The following is an 18,053-nucleotide window of genomic DNA, read 5'->3' as shown; positions in this document are numbered from 1 at the left end:
CGTCACCTAATGTTGTTTCTAAAGGAAGAGTATTCTAACTTAAAACAGAGTTGTAGAACATGAAATTAACAGTTGTGAATGGGTTAAAATTCAAATATAATGCCATATTGTTTTGTTAATTATACGGTTATATTTATTAATGCACTGTATACATTGAAGAGAAAGAAGTTTGAATACCTTATCACAGTAAATCTTTTAGCATTCACCACTCATTTAATATTTTTGCGTTTTCAGCTTTTAAATACACGGTTACAATCTTGTTATCAGTAACCAATAAATGCATTATTTAGTAAGTATTTTCGGAAGACCTTGTCCATATAACTGGCTTCGTATTGTGTAAATGAATTAATGATTGTGGTTTATCGAACTGCAAATGAATATTTTTCTCTGATTTGCTTCTAAGTTTATTGTTGAATTATCATCTTAATATGTGCCATATGTAGTATATATGACATTTATATGTGCCGTGCCTTTATGTGGCGTCAATTGTGTTCGTGGATCACAATATATAATTATTTAAATTAATGTAAACTTCTGCAATGAAACTGATATAACATTTATGTTGAAACAATGCTTAGAACCATGAACAAGCTCACGACATTTTTCATTTTGCTTTTAAATTACACGAGAACAAACCACTCATGATGATCAATTGTATTTGGTATTGTCCGTCGTCCGACGTCAACACTTTTCTTCATAAAGGGACTCGTTCACTTTTTATAGGTTCAGACATAGACAAAAAAGCATTCATGCGAAATATAAACAAACTGTTGGTTACAATAATAACACATCAACCAAAGTTCAACCTAGAACTGTTTTTTATTATTATTTTGTTAAAAGTTGTTTGAACATGCGACAAAAGTATGTACGTGAAGTTAGCGGCCTAGCGGCCTAGCGGCCTAGCGGCGTGAAGTTAGCGGCCTAGCGGCGTGAAGTTAGCGGCCTAGCGGCGTGAAGTTAACGGCCTAGCGGCCTGGCGGCCTAGCGGCGTGAAGTTGGCGGCCTAGCGGCGTGAGGTTAGCGGCCTAGCGGCCTAGCAGCGTGAAGTTAGCGGCCTAGCGGCGTGAAGTTAGCGGCCTAGCGGCGTGAAGTTAGCGGCCTAGTGGCGTGAAGTAACCTGCCTAGCGGCGTGAAGTAAGCGGCCTAGCGGCGTCAAGTTAGCGGCCTGGCGGCGTCAAGTTCGCGGCCTAGCGGCGTGAAATTAGCGGCCTAGTGGCCTAGCGACGTGAAGTTAGCGGCCTAGCGGCGTGAAGTTAGCGGCCTAGCGGCGTGAATTTAGCGGCCTAGCGGCGTGCAGTTAGCGGCATGGCGGCCTAGCGGCGTGAAGTTGGCGGCCTAGCGGCGTGAAGTTGGCGGCCTAGCGGCCTGCCGGCCTAATTTTTTTCTCTATTACCAAGCAATTTGTATGCGTATTCATTTTTATTCATACAGTTACATAGCGGCCTTAAATTGTTTTCTATTCAGAACATACTTCTATACGTTTTAATTTAAAACAATTATAATAAGCAGTTTTATGCACAAGTTATCACTCTGAAGCGTTTTTAACTTTTTTTCAAAAAAGTCGATCAAGCACTTCAGCGGCCTAGCGGCCAAGCGGCGTGAAATTAGCGGCCTGGCGGCCTAGAGGCCTAATGGCCTAAAATTGAATCCTATTTTAAAACCTGTATACATGCATTTTCTCCTAAAAAAAGCAGTCAGCTAATTCAAAGCATTAAACATGCCTGATCTTCTAAAACAATGATATATTTACTGTTTTTATGCACAAATTATCACTCTGAAGCGTTTTTCAACTTTTTTTCAAAAAAGTCAATCGAGTACTTCAGCGGCCTAGCGGCGTGAAGTTAGTGGCCTGGCGGCCTAGCGGCCTAAAATGGTATCCTATTTCAAAGCATGTATACATGCTTTTTATTCTCAAACAATGATATATTAACTGTTTTTATGCACAGACTATCACTCTGCTATCACTCACTATTAACAATTGCTTGGAAATAGAAAAAAAAATAGGCCGGCAGGCCGCTAGGCCGCCAACTTCACGCCGCTAGGCCGCTAGGCCGCCAGGCCGCTAACTTCACGCCGCTAGGCCGCTAACTTCACGCCGCTAGGCCGCTAACTTAACGTACATGACAAAAGTACTATACTTTGCCAAAACAAATTAGGAATTCAATTCAATATACAATACTTAAGGCTTAAGTCATAAAAAAATATGTTCAAAAGACTATCTGAAAAAGATTTGGATTTCATATTGTTACTTCACTGTTTCATAACTAGATCTTACTGATAAAATTATATTAACTACCGGAAAGCATCTATTTCATTAAATTGAATAACAATATAAAAATAAGCATGTATTGATTATCAACTTTTTATAAACAATGTATGAAAAACACAGTAGAAGAGTAAAGATGGAACGTGCCAGCCTATTTATTGTCTAATTGTAGGGAATAGTATTTATCAATTTATATTGATCACAAACTTCTTCTTTTTGACCATTTTTGAATGTTCAATATAACTGCATTGAAATAGTTCGAATATCAATCTGTGAAATTGATTACCTGGATTGTAATCGTACTCATATCTTTTACAAAATTCAAAAGAAACCAATTGGGCGATGTTTTATATGACAGCGTTTAAAACTTAAGTGGATAAAGAGAGACATACCATTCCAATGAACCATTAAATAAATTATAAAGACGACAAACTGAATGCATTTCTTTACCTGTATCATTATTGGAATAGACTATCTATAATCAGTTGAATATTGTTCCATTCTTTTGTTCAAATGTTAACAGAGGTATTGAATATGGAGCGCACACTTGATCAATTCAAACTTGAGATTATATTAGTCTGTTGACGTTCAGTAGAGACATTTTATATCGTTATACGCTTAATTTATTAAATGGCTGAGGGCTACCAAACGACCGTACACGATAAAGTCGGGGGACGATCAGCAGACGCGGATCAAACGTGTGCCGAGGATAACGTTCCCGGTCGGAAGGGGAAACGTTGCGATCCCTGTAGAACCAAAGGGAGGTGGAATGATGCGGTGGTGCTGTGTAAAACCTGCCAACAACACCAGTGTGAAGAGTGCTCAATGAACCATTCATTGAATGACATCATGGTTGGACACGATCTACAAGGTTTGGAGGAAGAAGAGCAAAGGAAAATATGCATCAAACACAAACAGGATGTAAACATATACTGTGTGGACCACGATGAAATGTGTTGTGGACTCTGTTGTGTAATGTACCATAAGCAGTGCACTGAAGTTACAGACATCACATCAGGTGGGAAATTGTCGCTTTCAAATATTCGTGGCATGTGTGAAAATATTAATAAAGATGCGGAAAAACGAATGCAAACTTACCAAAACCAGGCTAAAGACATTCCCGATCAAATCGATATCATGAAGAATGAAATAGTTAAACTATTCGATGATTTCAAGTGCAACGTTGTTCAGAGTTTCCGTGATGCAGTCAAGATTGAATCAAAGGAAATAGATGAAGAAAAAATAGTTCGAACGGCCATTACTAAAGATATTGATACAACATCATACAGCGACGATTCCTGCAGAATGTATCTCTTTACAAAAAAGATAAGACAGCACAAACATGCGATTTCGAAACAAGAGTCCGATCAACATGTTCTGGACTTCATTTTCGAAATCAACAAGACACTGCTTTCTTTCATACAAAGCGGGGATGACATCGGTTCACTCCATGTGCAGAATACTTTCACCAAGGCAACAGCTGGAACGTTTGCACGTCCTTTTATGTTACGTTTGTTGGCGTCAAGAAATTTGAAGCAAGGTGGAGGCTATGATCAGGAACCTTTCGTAACTGGACTTGACTTTCTTCCAGACGGCAGGATTGTTGGAGTGGACAATACGAACAATGAACTGCTGATTTTCGATGACAGTTTAGATGTACTAGCAACACAAAAAACAACACGATCCTATGATGTTGCATGTTTTAAAGATGACACTATTGCTTATTCATGCGGAACGCAGGTCGTTTTTACTGAGATAAGCAAAAATAATACAATTAAGGTACTACAAGCAACGACATATACGCGTAAAAAGGGTTCGTTCTCGATAATGCATGGCGATCGTTTATGTGCATCGACATATGACGACAAGTATCCAGCCTGTGTTGTTTCAGCATCTGAAGAAAAAGAATTTGAACCCAAACTGCCCGAACAAAAATATAAATGGGGTGAGTATGGAAGCGCCACCACCTTCATTCCTAATCGTCAAATTGTAGTTGTAAGTGACTTATTGGACAACTCTGTATCTTTCCATGACGTCAGCGGTTCGATCTGTGTTACCACAGTGGTAAAAGATGACAGAATCAAATCCCCTCGTGGACTTAGTGTAGGTCCCGGGGACTGTGTGTTTGTATGTTGTAGTGGTACCAACTCTATCGTCCAGCTATCTCCTACAGGGAGAGTGATTGGTTCATGTAAGGTTAACATGAACTCTCCAAGGGCAGTTGCTGTGTCCAAGGACGGTCAAAAGCTGGTCGTGTCGAACAGTTATCCAGGACAAAAACAAATACAAGTGTATCAATTTAAATAAAGGTAAAACATTGACATTCTGTATATATAAAAAAAAGAATGTCGATTCTTTTTAGCCTGTATCGATCATGGATCGTATGTTTGTTAACTTCCTAATATCTGAACTCAATGTGCTTTAAATCTACGTCTCGTACGTACGTGTGGTGTTATTTAGTTCATGTAGTTAGTTAACGTACTGGATGAATATATGGTGTACAATAGCTACTTATTGAATCTGTCATAGATATTTTTTGTAGTTCTAAATGTATTTAAAAACACACCTTATCAGAGTCCGTATATGTAGGGTGTTGCATGTCGTAAAGCCAGGCGTAAAGCACACAAGCAGTGCACCTTAATGTTAATGTTAAACATAAGTATTTGGGTAAAATGTAAGTGTGAAAACTAGCTGCAAGTCTGATTTCTTGTATGAACTTTATTGTCTTATTTAAACACGCCGCGATTTACCGTATGGTGATAACTATCATATTTGATGGTTATTTCCAGTAGCTTTTTAATTATTAGTAATTAGTTTATCAATAAAGTCCCGTGCCAAAAAAAATAACATATTACCGTATTTTTTTTGGCACGGAACTTTATTGATAAACTAAAAACTAATGTCACCTTAACAAATTATAAGCTTAATTAACAGTTTGAATTTTGCAAGTATTAGGTACCTGAAACTCCATGTATGATATATATATATATATATATATATATATATATATATATATATATATATATATATATATATATATATATATATATATATATATATATATATATATGATAAATATGTTCATTTTAAACTGATATAAATTATATAAGTATAACAGTTAAAAGCTTCATTAAAAGATGCACTATAACTCCCAAATAAGATGTACCACAATTGATGCAATTTGTTTTTATGCACCAAATAGGGTGAAAAAATGTCGAAATCAACGGTTTTTAAGAAGGATACAGAGTTGAATTTGAAAGAAAGGTGCAGAAAACACGGTAATTCTATCTCATGAGACGACAGTATATCGCAGTAAATCTTTAAACACTCACCGATCATTAGTACTTTTGGGTATTCAGCGTTTAAACACACGGTTGCAATCTTGTTATCAGTTATTAATATTTTCCATAAATGCATTATTAAGGAAGTAGTTAAAGGTTTATCACTCAACATTGATGTTCGTTATACATGTGTATGTATTGCTTTCGAATAAGAGTGTCACTTTAAGTATCTGTAAGACTTTCTTAAACTTATTTTTGTAACGTTTCTTTAAAGTAATCGATCAAAACATTTAAATGGTTTATAAGCAGTTTAAAAACGCATTATAAAATTGACGTAATTAAGGCACCAACAATTGTTCCTGGAATCACTACGACCTTGGAACTTGATATATAGTGTTTTAGAATGTTATAAAGAGCTTTATAAACCTTTTATACCTTAAACATTAACAAACAAACACTTTTTATTAGAAAGGCTTCCATATTATTTATGTACGAGTACATGTATACTTTGTGTTGTATATTTAGAATAAAACGTAAAATATCTCTTTATTTGCGTGTATCATTTTTACATAAATTCGACTTGAAATAAGAGTGTATCAAATTATGTTTGAAACAATTAATTTAGTGTTTTTTGTCGCAATGGAACAAAGCGTTTGGTCTGTATTGGCCCAACTATCTGCTTGTTATCCTGCTTGCATCCATAACTTACAGATTTTGTCAGAATATGTGTTTCTATTTTCCCACAAATATATTGAGATGTATATGGTCATGATCTCTGTATCTAACCAAATCAAAAAAGAAGGAGATGGAAAACAGTTTACCAATTAAGCAAAATGTTTATTGACTTTACTATAGTAATTGTGTTCCGGTCGAACGTGATTCTTATTTCACCGGTAGCGGTTTCGAATCCATCTGACGTTTAGCTTTTTGTCAAACCAAATTAAGTTACGTAAAATAATTGATATAAATTAATGATCAAACACGTTTTGGTTAGTTAAGTTAATTGATATAAGATTATAAATCAGTGATTGAACACGTTTGGGTTTTTAATTGCATTTACGTTTCATCTTAATAACAATTAAAACAGAACCTTTTACGTCGATAATAATTACTGTAGCATATTTGACATATTCTACACAGTAACTGTTATAATGGAACGGTAGCAAGTGGAACGTGCGTTTAGGAATCCATCATGTGTTTCCAGTACGGATAGAAATATCCGACCCGAGAGCACGCGCGTAAGCCGGTAACGAGGCTTGCTCCGGACCGAAACAACATGATTGATATTTTTATTGCATATCTAAAATTATCAATTTGTGGGAAAACTGACGTAGAAAACGTACTTTTGTTCATTTCACCAAAACGCGCGTGTCGTTGTTTACTGACGCCATAAAGCACTGTAATTTTGAATCACTTTTGACGTCAAATAGTTCCTCTAAAATCGCGTTTTTACGATTATTTACTTATATATTTAATTGCGCTTATTTGAAATGACAGAATATACTTTCCATAAACCATACAATAAAATAAGAAGTGGCGCGTTGTTGCGCATGACTTATCTTACATTGGGTGTAAGACGGGTTTTTTCCAGCATTGGTCACATGACCGGAACACATGTCCGGTATGCGAGAAAAAAACGGTCTATAACTTCTGTGCGGATAAATTACAAGCTATTTATTTACACCGCTCGCTATTTATTGAACGTTGTCCTTGACAATACGAAACAAAGCAACCATACAAGGAACCATCAGGATTGAAATGGTCAATTCATAGCACATTATTAAACAACCAATGGATTACCCTGACCACCCTTGGAAATTGCATCTACGTCGCATGTTAATAATAAATAAAAAGTGTTTTGCTTTTGTTTACACCCCCATATCGTGAGGGTAGCAAGCGGAATGTGCGAAACCGTTCTATAACTTCTGTGCGGATAAATCACAATGTTCGCTATTTATTGAACGTTGTCCTTGACAATATGAAACAAAACAGTTACGTCACCCGCAACCATCGGGTTTGAAATTAAACTCGCTCTCAATTTCTATCTTTCGTCAATCCATAGCACAAGATCAAACAAACCAATTGAATACTTTGCCCACCTCTGATAAGCAACCTCTGTCATGTGACGTGGGATGTATTACTTCCATTAGCGTCATGTTAATCATAAAACAACCTCATGCAACATTGTAGAGACAAGTTTTTCATAAATCTTCATTGAACGTGTGGAAAAGGTTGTAATCGCTAAATTAAGACCAAATTCATTGCGCATTTTAGATGACAAAGTTGGCAGTTTTGGAGTATTTATTAAGGATGAGTTGGTTGAATATTATTGTTCTGAACATTGGTCGTTTTCTTGAATTTAGAAATGTTTCAAGTGTCACTTAATGTTCAAGTAGCTACTGTCGTTAGGAATTGTATGGTCGTTTTGTAAAAATTATCAAACTAAATGATTCCTATAAATGTCAAGAGATAAAAATCAAAGCGCTAATAGCGCTGCATGAACAGGGTTTTATACGGGTTTTCATTATACATTATTTACATAAATATAATATAAAAGATAAATAGATAATATGCAACGGCTGGTGAATTATTGAAATAGCATGGAAACAAACTCCAAGAAGCCTTTCTCCACGTAAATGTGTGAGGTTTGATAATAGAAAATGAAAGGTAAAGAACACATACGTTTGCGCACACACATGGTAAGGCACACATACGGTAAGGCACAAGTACGTTAAGGCACACACACGGTAAGGCACACACACCGTAAGGCACAAGTACGGTAAGGCACACACACGGTAAGGCACACATACGTTAAGGCAGACATACGTTAAGGCACACAAACTGTAAGGCACACATACGTTAACGCACACACACGGTAAGGCACACATACGTTAACGCACACACACGGTAACGCACACATACGTTAACGCACACACACGGTAAGGCACACATACGTTAACACACACACACGGTAAGGCACACATACGTTTATGCACACACACGGTAAGGCACACACACCGTAAGGCACATACACGGTAAGGCACACATACGTTAAGGCACACAAACTGTAAGGCACACATACGTTAACGCACACACACGGTAACGCACACACAAGTTAAGGCACACATAAGTAAACGCACACAGACGGTAAGACACACACACGGTAAGGCTCACGCACGGTAAGGCACACACACGGTAAGGCACACATACGGTAAGGCACATTCACGGTAAGGCACACACACGGTAAGGCACACACACGGTAAGACACAAACACGGTAAGGCACACATACGGTAAGGCACACACACGGTAAGGCACACACACGGTAAGGCACACGCACGGTAAGGCACACATACGTTAACGCACACACACGGTAAGACACACACGTTAATGCACGCTTACGTTAAGGCACACACACGTTAACTCACACCCACGGTAAGGCACACACACGGTAAGGCACACACACGGTAAGGCACACGCACGGTAAGGCACACACACGGTAAGGCACACACACGGTAAGGCACACACACGGTAAAGCACACACACGGTAAGGCACACATACGTTAAGGCACACACACGGTAAGGCACACGCACGGTAAGGCACACACAGGGTAAGGCACACACACGGTAAGGCACACACACGGTAAGGCACACACACGGTAAGGCACACATACGTTTATGCACACACACGGTAAGGTACACACACGGTAAGGCACATACACGGTAAGGCACACGCACGGTAAGGCACACACACGGTAAGGCACACATACGGTAAGGCACACATACGTTAACGCACACACACGGTAAGGCACACATACGTTAACGCACACCCACGTTAAGGCGCACACACGGTAAGGCACACACACGGTAAGGCACACAAACGTTAAGGCACACACATAGTAAGGCACACATACGTTCACGCACACACATGGTAAGGCACACATACGTTCACGCACAGACACGGTAAGGCACACACACGGTAAGGCACACACACGGTAAGGCACACACACGTTAAGGCACACATACGTTAACGCACACGCACGTTAACGCACACACACGGTAAGGCACACACACGGTAAGGCCCACACACGTTAAGGCACACACCCGGTAAGGCACACACACGGTAAGGCACACACACGTTCAGGCACACACACGTTAAGGCACACACACGGTAAGGCACACACACGGTAAGGCACACACACGGTAAGGCACACACCCGGTAAGGCACACACCCGGTAAGGCACACACCCGGTAAGGCACACACACGTTAACGCACACACACGTTAACGCACACACACGGTAAGGCACACACACGGTAAGCACACACACGGTAAGCACACACACACGGTGTCACACACCCGGTAAGGCACACACACGGTAAGGCACACACACGGTAAGGCACACACACGTTAAGGCACACACACGTTAACGCACACACACGGTAAGGCACACACACGGTAAGCACACACACGGTAAGCACACACACACGGTGTCACACACCCGGTAAGGCACACACACGGTAAGGCACACACACGGTAAGGCACACACACGGTAAGGCACACACACGTTAACGCACACACACGGTAAGGCACACACACGGTAAGGCACACACACGGTAGGGCACACACACGGTAAGGCACACACACGATAACGCACACATCCGATAACGCACACACGCGGTAACGCACACACACGGTAAGGCACACAAACGATAACGTACACACACGGTAAGCACACACACGGTAAGCACACACACACGGTGTCACACACCCGGTAAGGCACACACCCGGTAAGGCACACACACGGTAAGGCACACACACGGTAAGGCACACACACGGTAAGGCACACATACGTTAACGCACACACACGGTAACGCACACACACGGTAAGGCACACACACGGTAAGCACACACACACGGTGTCACACACCCGGTAAGGCACACACACGGTAAGGCACACACACGGTAAGGCACACACACGGTAAGGCACACACACGTTAACGCACACACACGGTAAGGCACACGCACGGTAAGGCACACACACGGTAAGGCACACACACGGTAAGGCACACACACGATAACGCACACATCCGATAACGCACACACGCGGTAACGCACACACACGGTAAGGCACACAAACGATAACGTACACACACGGTAAGCACACACACGGTAAGCACACACACACGGTGTCACACACCCGGTAAGGCACACACCCGGTAAGGCACACACCCGGTAAGGCACACACACGGTAAGGCACACACACGGTAAGGCACACACGCGGTAAGGCACACACACGGTAACGTACACATCCGATAACGTACACACACGGTAGGGCACACACACGGTAATTCACACACACGGTTAGGCACACACACGATAACGTACACACAAGGAAAGGCACAAACACGGTAAGGCACACACACGATAACGTACACATCCGATAACGTACACACACGGTAGGGCACACACGTTAAGGCACACACACGGTAGGGCACACACACGGTAAGGCAAACACACGATAACGTACACACACGGTAAGTCACACACACGGTAAGGCACACACACGATAACGCACACACACGGAAAGGCACATACACCGTAAGGCACACACACGATAACGTACACACAAGGAAAGGCACAAACACGGTAAGGCACACACACGATAACGTACACATCCGATAACGCACACAAACGGTAAGGCACACACACGGTAAAGCACACGCACGGAAAGGCACACACACGGTAAGGCACACATTCGGTAAGGCACACACACGGTAAATCACACGCACGGAAAGGCACACACACGGTAACGCACACACACGGTAGGGCCCACACACGGTAAGGCACACACATGGTAAGGCATAAACACGGTAAGGCACACACACGTTAACGCACACACACGGTAATGCACACACACGGTATGGCACACACACGGTAAGGCACACACACGGTAACGCACACACACGGTAATGCACACACACTGTAGGCTGCACACACGGTAAGGCACACACACATTATCGCACACACACGCTAACGCACACACACGGAAGGGCACACACACGATAACGTACACATCCGTTAACGCACACACATGGTAAGGCACACACACCGTAACGCACACACACGGTAACGCACACACACGGTAGGCTACACACACGGTAAGGCACACACACGATAACGCACACACACGGTAAGGCACACACACGGTAAGGCACACACACGGAAGGGCACACACACGATAACGCACACACACGGTAACGCACACACACGGTAGGCCACACACACGGTAAGGCACACACACGATAACGCACACACACGGTAAGGCACACACACGCTAACGCACACACACGGAAGGGCACACACACGATAACGTACACATCCGTTAACGCACACACATGGTAAGGCACACACACCGTAACGCACACACACGGTAACGCACACACACGGTAGGCTACACACACGGTAAGGCACACACACGATAACGCACACACACGGTAAGGCACACACACGGTAAGGCACACACACGGTAAGGCACACACACGATAACGCACACACACGGTAAGGCACACACACGGTAACGCACACACACGGTAAGGCACACACACGATAACGCACACACACTTGGTAAGGCACACACACGGTAAGGCACACACACGGTAACGTACACATACGATAAAGCACACGTACGATAACGCACACACACGGTAAGGCACACACACGGTAACGCAGACACACGGTAAGGCACACACACGGTAAGGCACACACACGGTAAGGCACACACACGGTAACGTACACATACGATAAAGCACACGTACGATAACGCACACACACGGTAAGGCACACACACGATAACGCACACACACGGTAAGGCACACACACGATAACGCACACACACGGTAAGGCACACACACGATAACGCACACACACGGTAAGGCACACACACGGTAACGCACACACACGGTAAGGCACACACACGATAACGCACACACACGGTAAGGCACACACACGATAACGCACACACACGCTAATGCATTCACACGCATGAGACAATTCATTGTCAATAGCGTTACTTTCCCCATTTCGCAAAATTATGCTATTGACGTATAGCGACGGAAAGATACCGAACGATCGTACACAGTGGTTTAATGTTTCAGTGCAATCTGATATGACCATGAATTATACTTTAAATTGTTTTGAGCTGATTTATTCATTTCAACCAGTATTCCCACCCATTTAAACGTGATCTGGAGTTTATTATACATTGTCCATTGGAATACTAGTAAACGAAATAAGGGTTACTAAAACATAATCATGAATACTACGGCTATGCAGAATAGTTGTATGTTTTAATTGTAATGTGTTTCATACCATGCATATCATGCGATCAATGAGACGGCGTAAGAACGTAATTAACTACATTATTTTGCTTTCCATTTACTTTCAACAGTTGAGTAACCTTGACTCACAACAGGTGCAAACCGTCACAAAATCCTATTATATAAAAATAAATAAACTAGCCCTCTTATTGTTTTAGACCTCATTTTTATAAATTGATGACTGCTAACCCTAAATTGATATTGTTAAATTGGATATTGATATTGATTGCTGTTTACAAATTATTAAAACTAAATTGACTGTATGTTACATGAATGACAACATTATTGCGTTCTCATTTAAAGTGGAAAAAAAGAAATATTCATTCTTTAAAGGTCGAACAAGGAATGTTAGTAATATTTGTTCAAACATTCTTTTTGCATATTAATATATCCTGAAGTCATCAGACATCCAAAATACGGGTGAAATCCCATTCATCGTTACTATATTTATCACGAGGGGAGCAAGTTTGTTTTAACCTACCTCGGTAATATCACGTGATAACACCGTCTAGCCAATCACGAATAAGGAATGAATTCTACCCGGTAGAAATACCCAGTAAAAAAAAATGAAAAAATACGAAATAACTGCTAAACTTAAATACATTGTAAACTATGTAATACTTCAATAAGTAAGTTTCAATGCATTGTACACATCGATGCCAAGTTTATGTCATTATTTGACAATTCTTTTTTTTCGCTATTTTTTCATCTGTGAGTAAGCCCCTTTAAGTGCCTTACTGAAAAAATATTCATAATAATGAAAAATGGGAAATAGCCTTTTTGACAGTTAATTTATTCCGAATTACAAAAGCTCTCCTATTTCGAGTATAAAACATTAAATGTCGAGTCATTTTGTTGAATGTTTATGTCTAGTGGCGTGATTAGTGTTAAGCATGAATAGTAAGTAATCTTCAAATGCAAAAGAAATATTGAAGTAACCCTTTTTCTACCCATCATATTCAGTCTTGTTAATAAGTGATTAAATATTGAGATTTGGCATGTATTTTTTAGACAAACACACCTTTAATTAAATTATTGTTGTTTGCTATTTCAATATTGTTGTATGAAACTAATAATAGCATGCAATTATGTTCCTTACAAATTGTTTACTATTGAACTATTGGTTCTTAAAATTTAATTGAAGTGGCATTCATTATGGGCCGTATATCATTAAGGAAGTAAAACTAAAGTCAATTGTTGAAGAAAATATGTGCCCTCTCTATAATAACATATATGATTCGTCTTTCGATATGCCATTGAATAATGTTTACGTTTGATCTTTCTTAATAAAAACTATGTTTTAAACATGCTCTCTCACAAATTGACAGTGTTGACCTATTTTTGTCTAAGAATCAGATTATTTTGGCATCAGTGCCTTCAATTCAGTCACAAAAAGAAAATCACAAAAGAGCAGATCTCATTTGTTAGATAAACTGCCGACATATTTTTTTTTGTAAAGCGTTAGTTACGCTTTAAGACATAAAACATATTTTTTCAAACGTAACTATGAAAACTGTGGTCTGCTCTTTTGACAACATTCTTATATCAATGGTTTCCAGACATTTATGCAAAAAAGTCTCATTCCAAGACAATAAAAATAATCAAAACAATCAATCTGTGAGAGTGCTTCTTTAAATATGGCTATGTTATAAATTTATCTTTTTGACATAAAAATTGATTATACTGATCTAAAGACATTGGAATAGTGTGTGGTAACCAAAAATCATATGATTCGGAATTTTCAACAATATTTAGTTATAACTGAAGTGTATAACTCATTGAGAATCAATATACAACAATATAACGCCCTATTTTAATAATGTTATCATGTCTGCTATAAATATGCATGTTTTATAATAAACCAACTACATTGGTGCTGTTGTAAAATGTGTAAAGTCAAATATAATGTCTTATTGTTTTGTTAATCATAAGGATACATTTACAAATGCACTGTATGCATTGAAAAGAAAGAACGACATTTTTATCAGTAAAATTGCTTAAGTTACCCAAGACTATTTTATTGAGGAAGTAGTTTGATATGCTAACACTCAGCAGTAAACTACCCATTCATTGAAAGGAATGTAAGGGGGGTTTCCCCTCGATGAGAAGAGCCAATGAAAAAAGAGCTCATTCAATTTGAATAATTAATATCCGATGCTATGCCAGGATGTAAAATTAAATTTCAATGTTTAAATACCTTTTCAGTGATTCATAGAGGTGATCATTTTGCTATGTATTGTGGGGTTTTAACTGTCTTTGTCAAATGTACAATACATCTATCACAGGTTGTGCTATACTTTGAGCCTTTTACTTCGTTTAAAGATGCACTCTTACTCCCAAATTAGGTTTACCACAATTAATACAATTGTTTTAATATACCAAAATTGATGAATAAATGTTGAAAACAATGGTGTATATGAAGGATACCAAGTTATTTGAAAGAAAATGTGCATAAAACACGGTATTTCCACCTAATGAGACGATATTAAATCACCGTAAATCTTTTAGCAGTCACCAATCATTTAATATTTTTGCGTTTTCAGCTATTAAATACACGATTAAAGTCGTATTATCAGTAATCAGTAAAAAGCTTATTTAGTACGTAGTTAAAGGTTTATCAGTCGAAATTTATGTTTGTTATACATGTGAATTTATTTATTTGAATAACAGTGTCAGTTTAAGTGAAATATTCCTATTTATTGTGTTCATTAATCAATTTTATAAATGACAATCCCTCTTTAAAATATAAATATCGTGATGGTGGCCATCTTGGATTTTGGCGACCATCTTGTATGAAATTTAGATGGCGCCTGAGCGTTCTTTACCATAACATGCATATGTCAGTGTGTGCTTACCACGTGATAAATTAGGTCATAATGCTACGTCGGAAAGCAATATTTTGCTTTGAATGGAGACTTTAAACGAAAATAACTTTTCTATTTCTTCACCATTTACAATAAGACAAATTGCAGTCTACGCCGCTTACAAAGCACCCCTCTACAAGAGTTTGATTGAGAGTTCAATTTGACAAACACTTTCGCAAAACCGCTGGTTGATGGAGCACTGTCAAAACAGTGTTCTTTTGGAAACAGGTTTATCGCAGTGCATGGAGAAACTAATCACCTAATTAAACTACGGTACTTAAACTGAGGCGAGGCACTTAAAGCGGCATAGACTGTCTTTTGTTCCATTTAAAATGGTGTAGAAAAAGAAAAGTTGTCTTCATTTAAAGCAAGATGTTGCCTTTCGGCGTAGCATATATGACGTTATTTATCACGTGTTATACACACATGGTATGTTTTATCAGGCAAAGTTACATAATTTCGACCAAAAGTGCTTAATTTGGTAAAATTTTGTCACAATATGACTGGACTATTATGTGGTCTGAATGTCCACATGCGATAACGCAAACATGCAAACCAGGTACATGTATGTAAACATGTGTACAATTAGTTTGGGGCCATGAGTATAATCCTATGCACATCATTTAAAATATTGTTAATATGAAAACACAACTGGTAATCGACTTGTAAATTGCTAGCAATACCAGCGACTTGTTCATTCGACTTCCCTTGAATTTCAATTATCTCGGAACTCATCCAAATGGGCTAAAGATGGATATTGAGCGGCTCAAAAAGGAAACACGTGTCTGAGAGGGTTATGATGTCTAACGGTAACGAGAACTGTTAAAATATGGCAACAAACTGTCTCATAAGTTCTACAATATCTAATGTGTGTAATTCCACTATCATATCAAAAAATATACGCGGAATACTAGATACGTTTCTTATATATATGTTTGAGGTCTTAATTGCTTTAATCTTGAGTAGTCCCATTTCTCAGAAGTAGCATTTTCGATTTGTGTATGCTGATAATGCTCATTTAGTGCGATAAAGTTCCTCATCACAGATAAGCTTCAATGAATCTTCGGACATCGTAGATTATTAGCTCTATTTTCATATTTAGTCATATGTTTCTAAAATGTGTAATAGTTGGCACTAGAGGCCTATTATGAGAAGTTTACGGGGGCTTATTTTGCGGACTGGGGTTTATGGGTGCCAAAATGATGTGGTCTATAAGGCTTATTTAAAGATGCATATGAGATGGTTTGGCTCTGAAAAAGACCGCCTGGAACTTGTTTGATCAGTAAGCTTATCTGTAACCGAAAATAGGATACAGAGGGCTGCTTGGTGCCACAATTGAACAATTGAACATTCAGAGTTTCGCTCTAATCGGGTTTGGCGCAGTACGTAGACTCATAGAAACACGTTTCGACTTTCTAAATACCTGGATAGACATTGGTACTAGAATATTAACTCATTAGGTTGTAAAAACACTTGAATACCTTGAAAGTAATAAATCCGGCTGGATGGAATTACATGAAACTCACATGCTCTTTTTAAATAAAATGTAAATGTCAAAATTGGTCAATATTTGCGTTTCGATATTTAAATGAATTTGACCCTGCTTTTGAAATGCTAAGTATTTTATGTCAGTATGAAGTACATTATAAAACAGTTATCATCTTATCATCAAATGTGTTCCTTCAATCGTTTTGGTCGCGTTTATGGTAATATGGTAACTGAGAACTTTTAATATTTATAATAAAATGCAAATAGACTGTGCTGAAATGAACATGAGATATAATGATAAAGACAATATTTCTCAACTTATGCTATCAATATCTGTCTTAGCAGTATAATGTTGCAGGACATTGGGGAAAGTAATGAAATAAATATCTTTCGAACCAATAAAAGAATAGCATACTGTCAAAAAACATCTACGTATTCACGCTTGTTTTATACTAAAAGAATAAGAATCAAGATAGTGTTTCAACAAAATAACTGCTTATTTGCAGCTGAAATAGGAGAGCGATAGCGTGCAATAAAATGTTTTCGAACCTTTAGCATTCTATTTTAATAGTATATGCGTCTCAAAGAAAAATCTAATAGCTAAACTAGAAAAAGAAATATTCAAATAAGTCATAAACATGGTATTTCAAACATTTTATTCCTTTGTAAAAACAGTTTATATTTTAGCTTACTCAGTGACAAAAGTTCCACAGTTTGGCAACCGTATTGCCCACTCAGACCCAAAAAACACATGCGCAGCATTTATGCCACATGACAC

At 39.0% G+C, this 18,053-nt stretch overlaps 1 protein-coding gene across 1 annotated transcript; it reads left to right on the top strand.

The window, feature by feature from the left end:
- Positions 1-2,896: 2,896 nt before the first annotated feature.
- LOC128219365 (uncharacterized) lies at positions 2,897-4,259 on the top strand. Its single transcript, XM_052927173.1, has 2 exons — positions 2,897-3,922; positions 4,158-4,259. Exons 1-2 carry the CDS (start codon positions 2,897-2,899, stop codon positions 4,257-4,259), a joined length of 1,128 nt encoding a protein of 375 aa, XP_052783133.1.
- Positions 4,260-18,053: the final 13,794 nt, after the last annotated feature.

Source organism: Mya arenaria, chromosome 15 (genome assembly GCF_026914265.1).
Source record: "Mya arenaria isolate MELC-2E11 chromosome 15, ASM2691426v1".
Lineage (NCBI taxonomy): Eukaryota > Metazoa > Mollusca > Bivalvia > Myida > Myidae > Mya > Mya arenaria.
Note: the sequence above shows the minus strand (reverse complement) of the source record. Positions and strands in the feature narration are given on the sequence as shown.

What these genes read in the sequence shown, in the direction of transcription:
- LOC128219365 (XM_052927173.1), top strand. Translation starts at nt 2,897, where the DNA reads ATGGCTGAGGGCTACCAAACGACCGTACACGATAAAGTCGGGGGACGA. An exon ending in TTTTCGATGACAGTTTAGAT is followed by an intron (nt 3,923 to 4,157) that starts GTACTAGCAACA and finishes GTGTTGTTTCAG; the next exon opens with CATCTGAAGAAAAAGAATTT.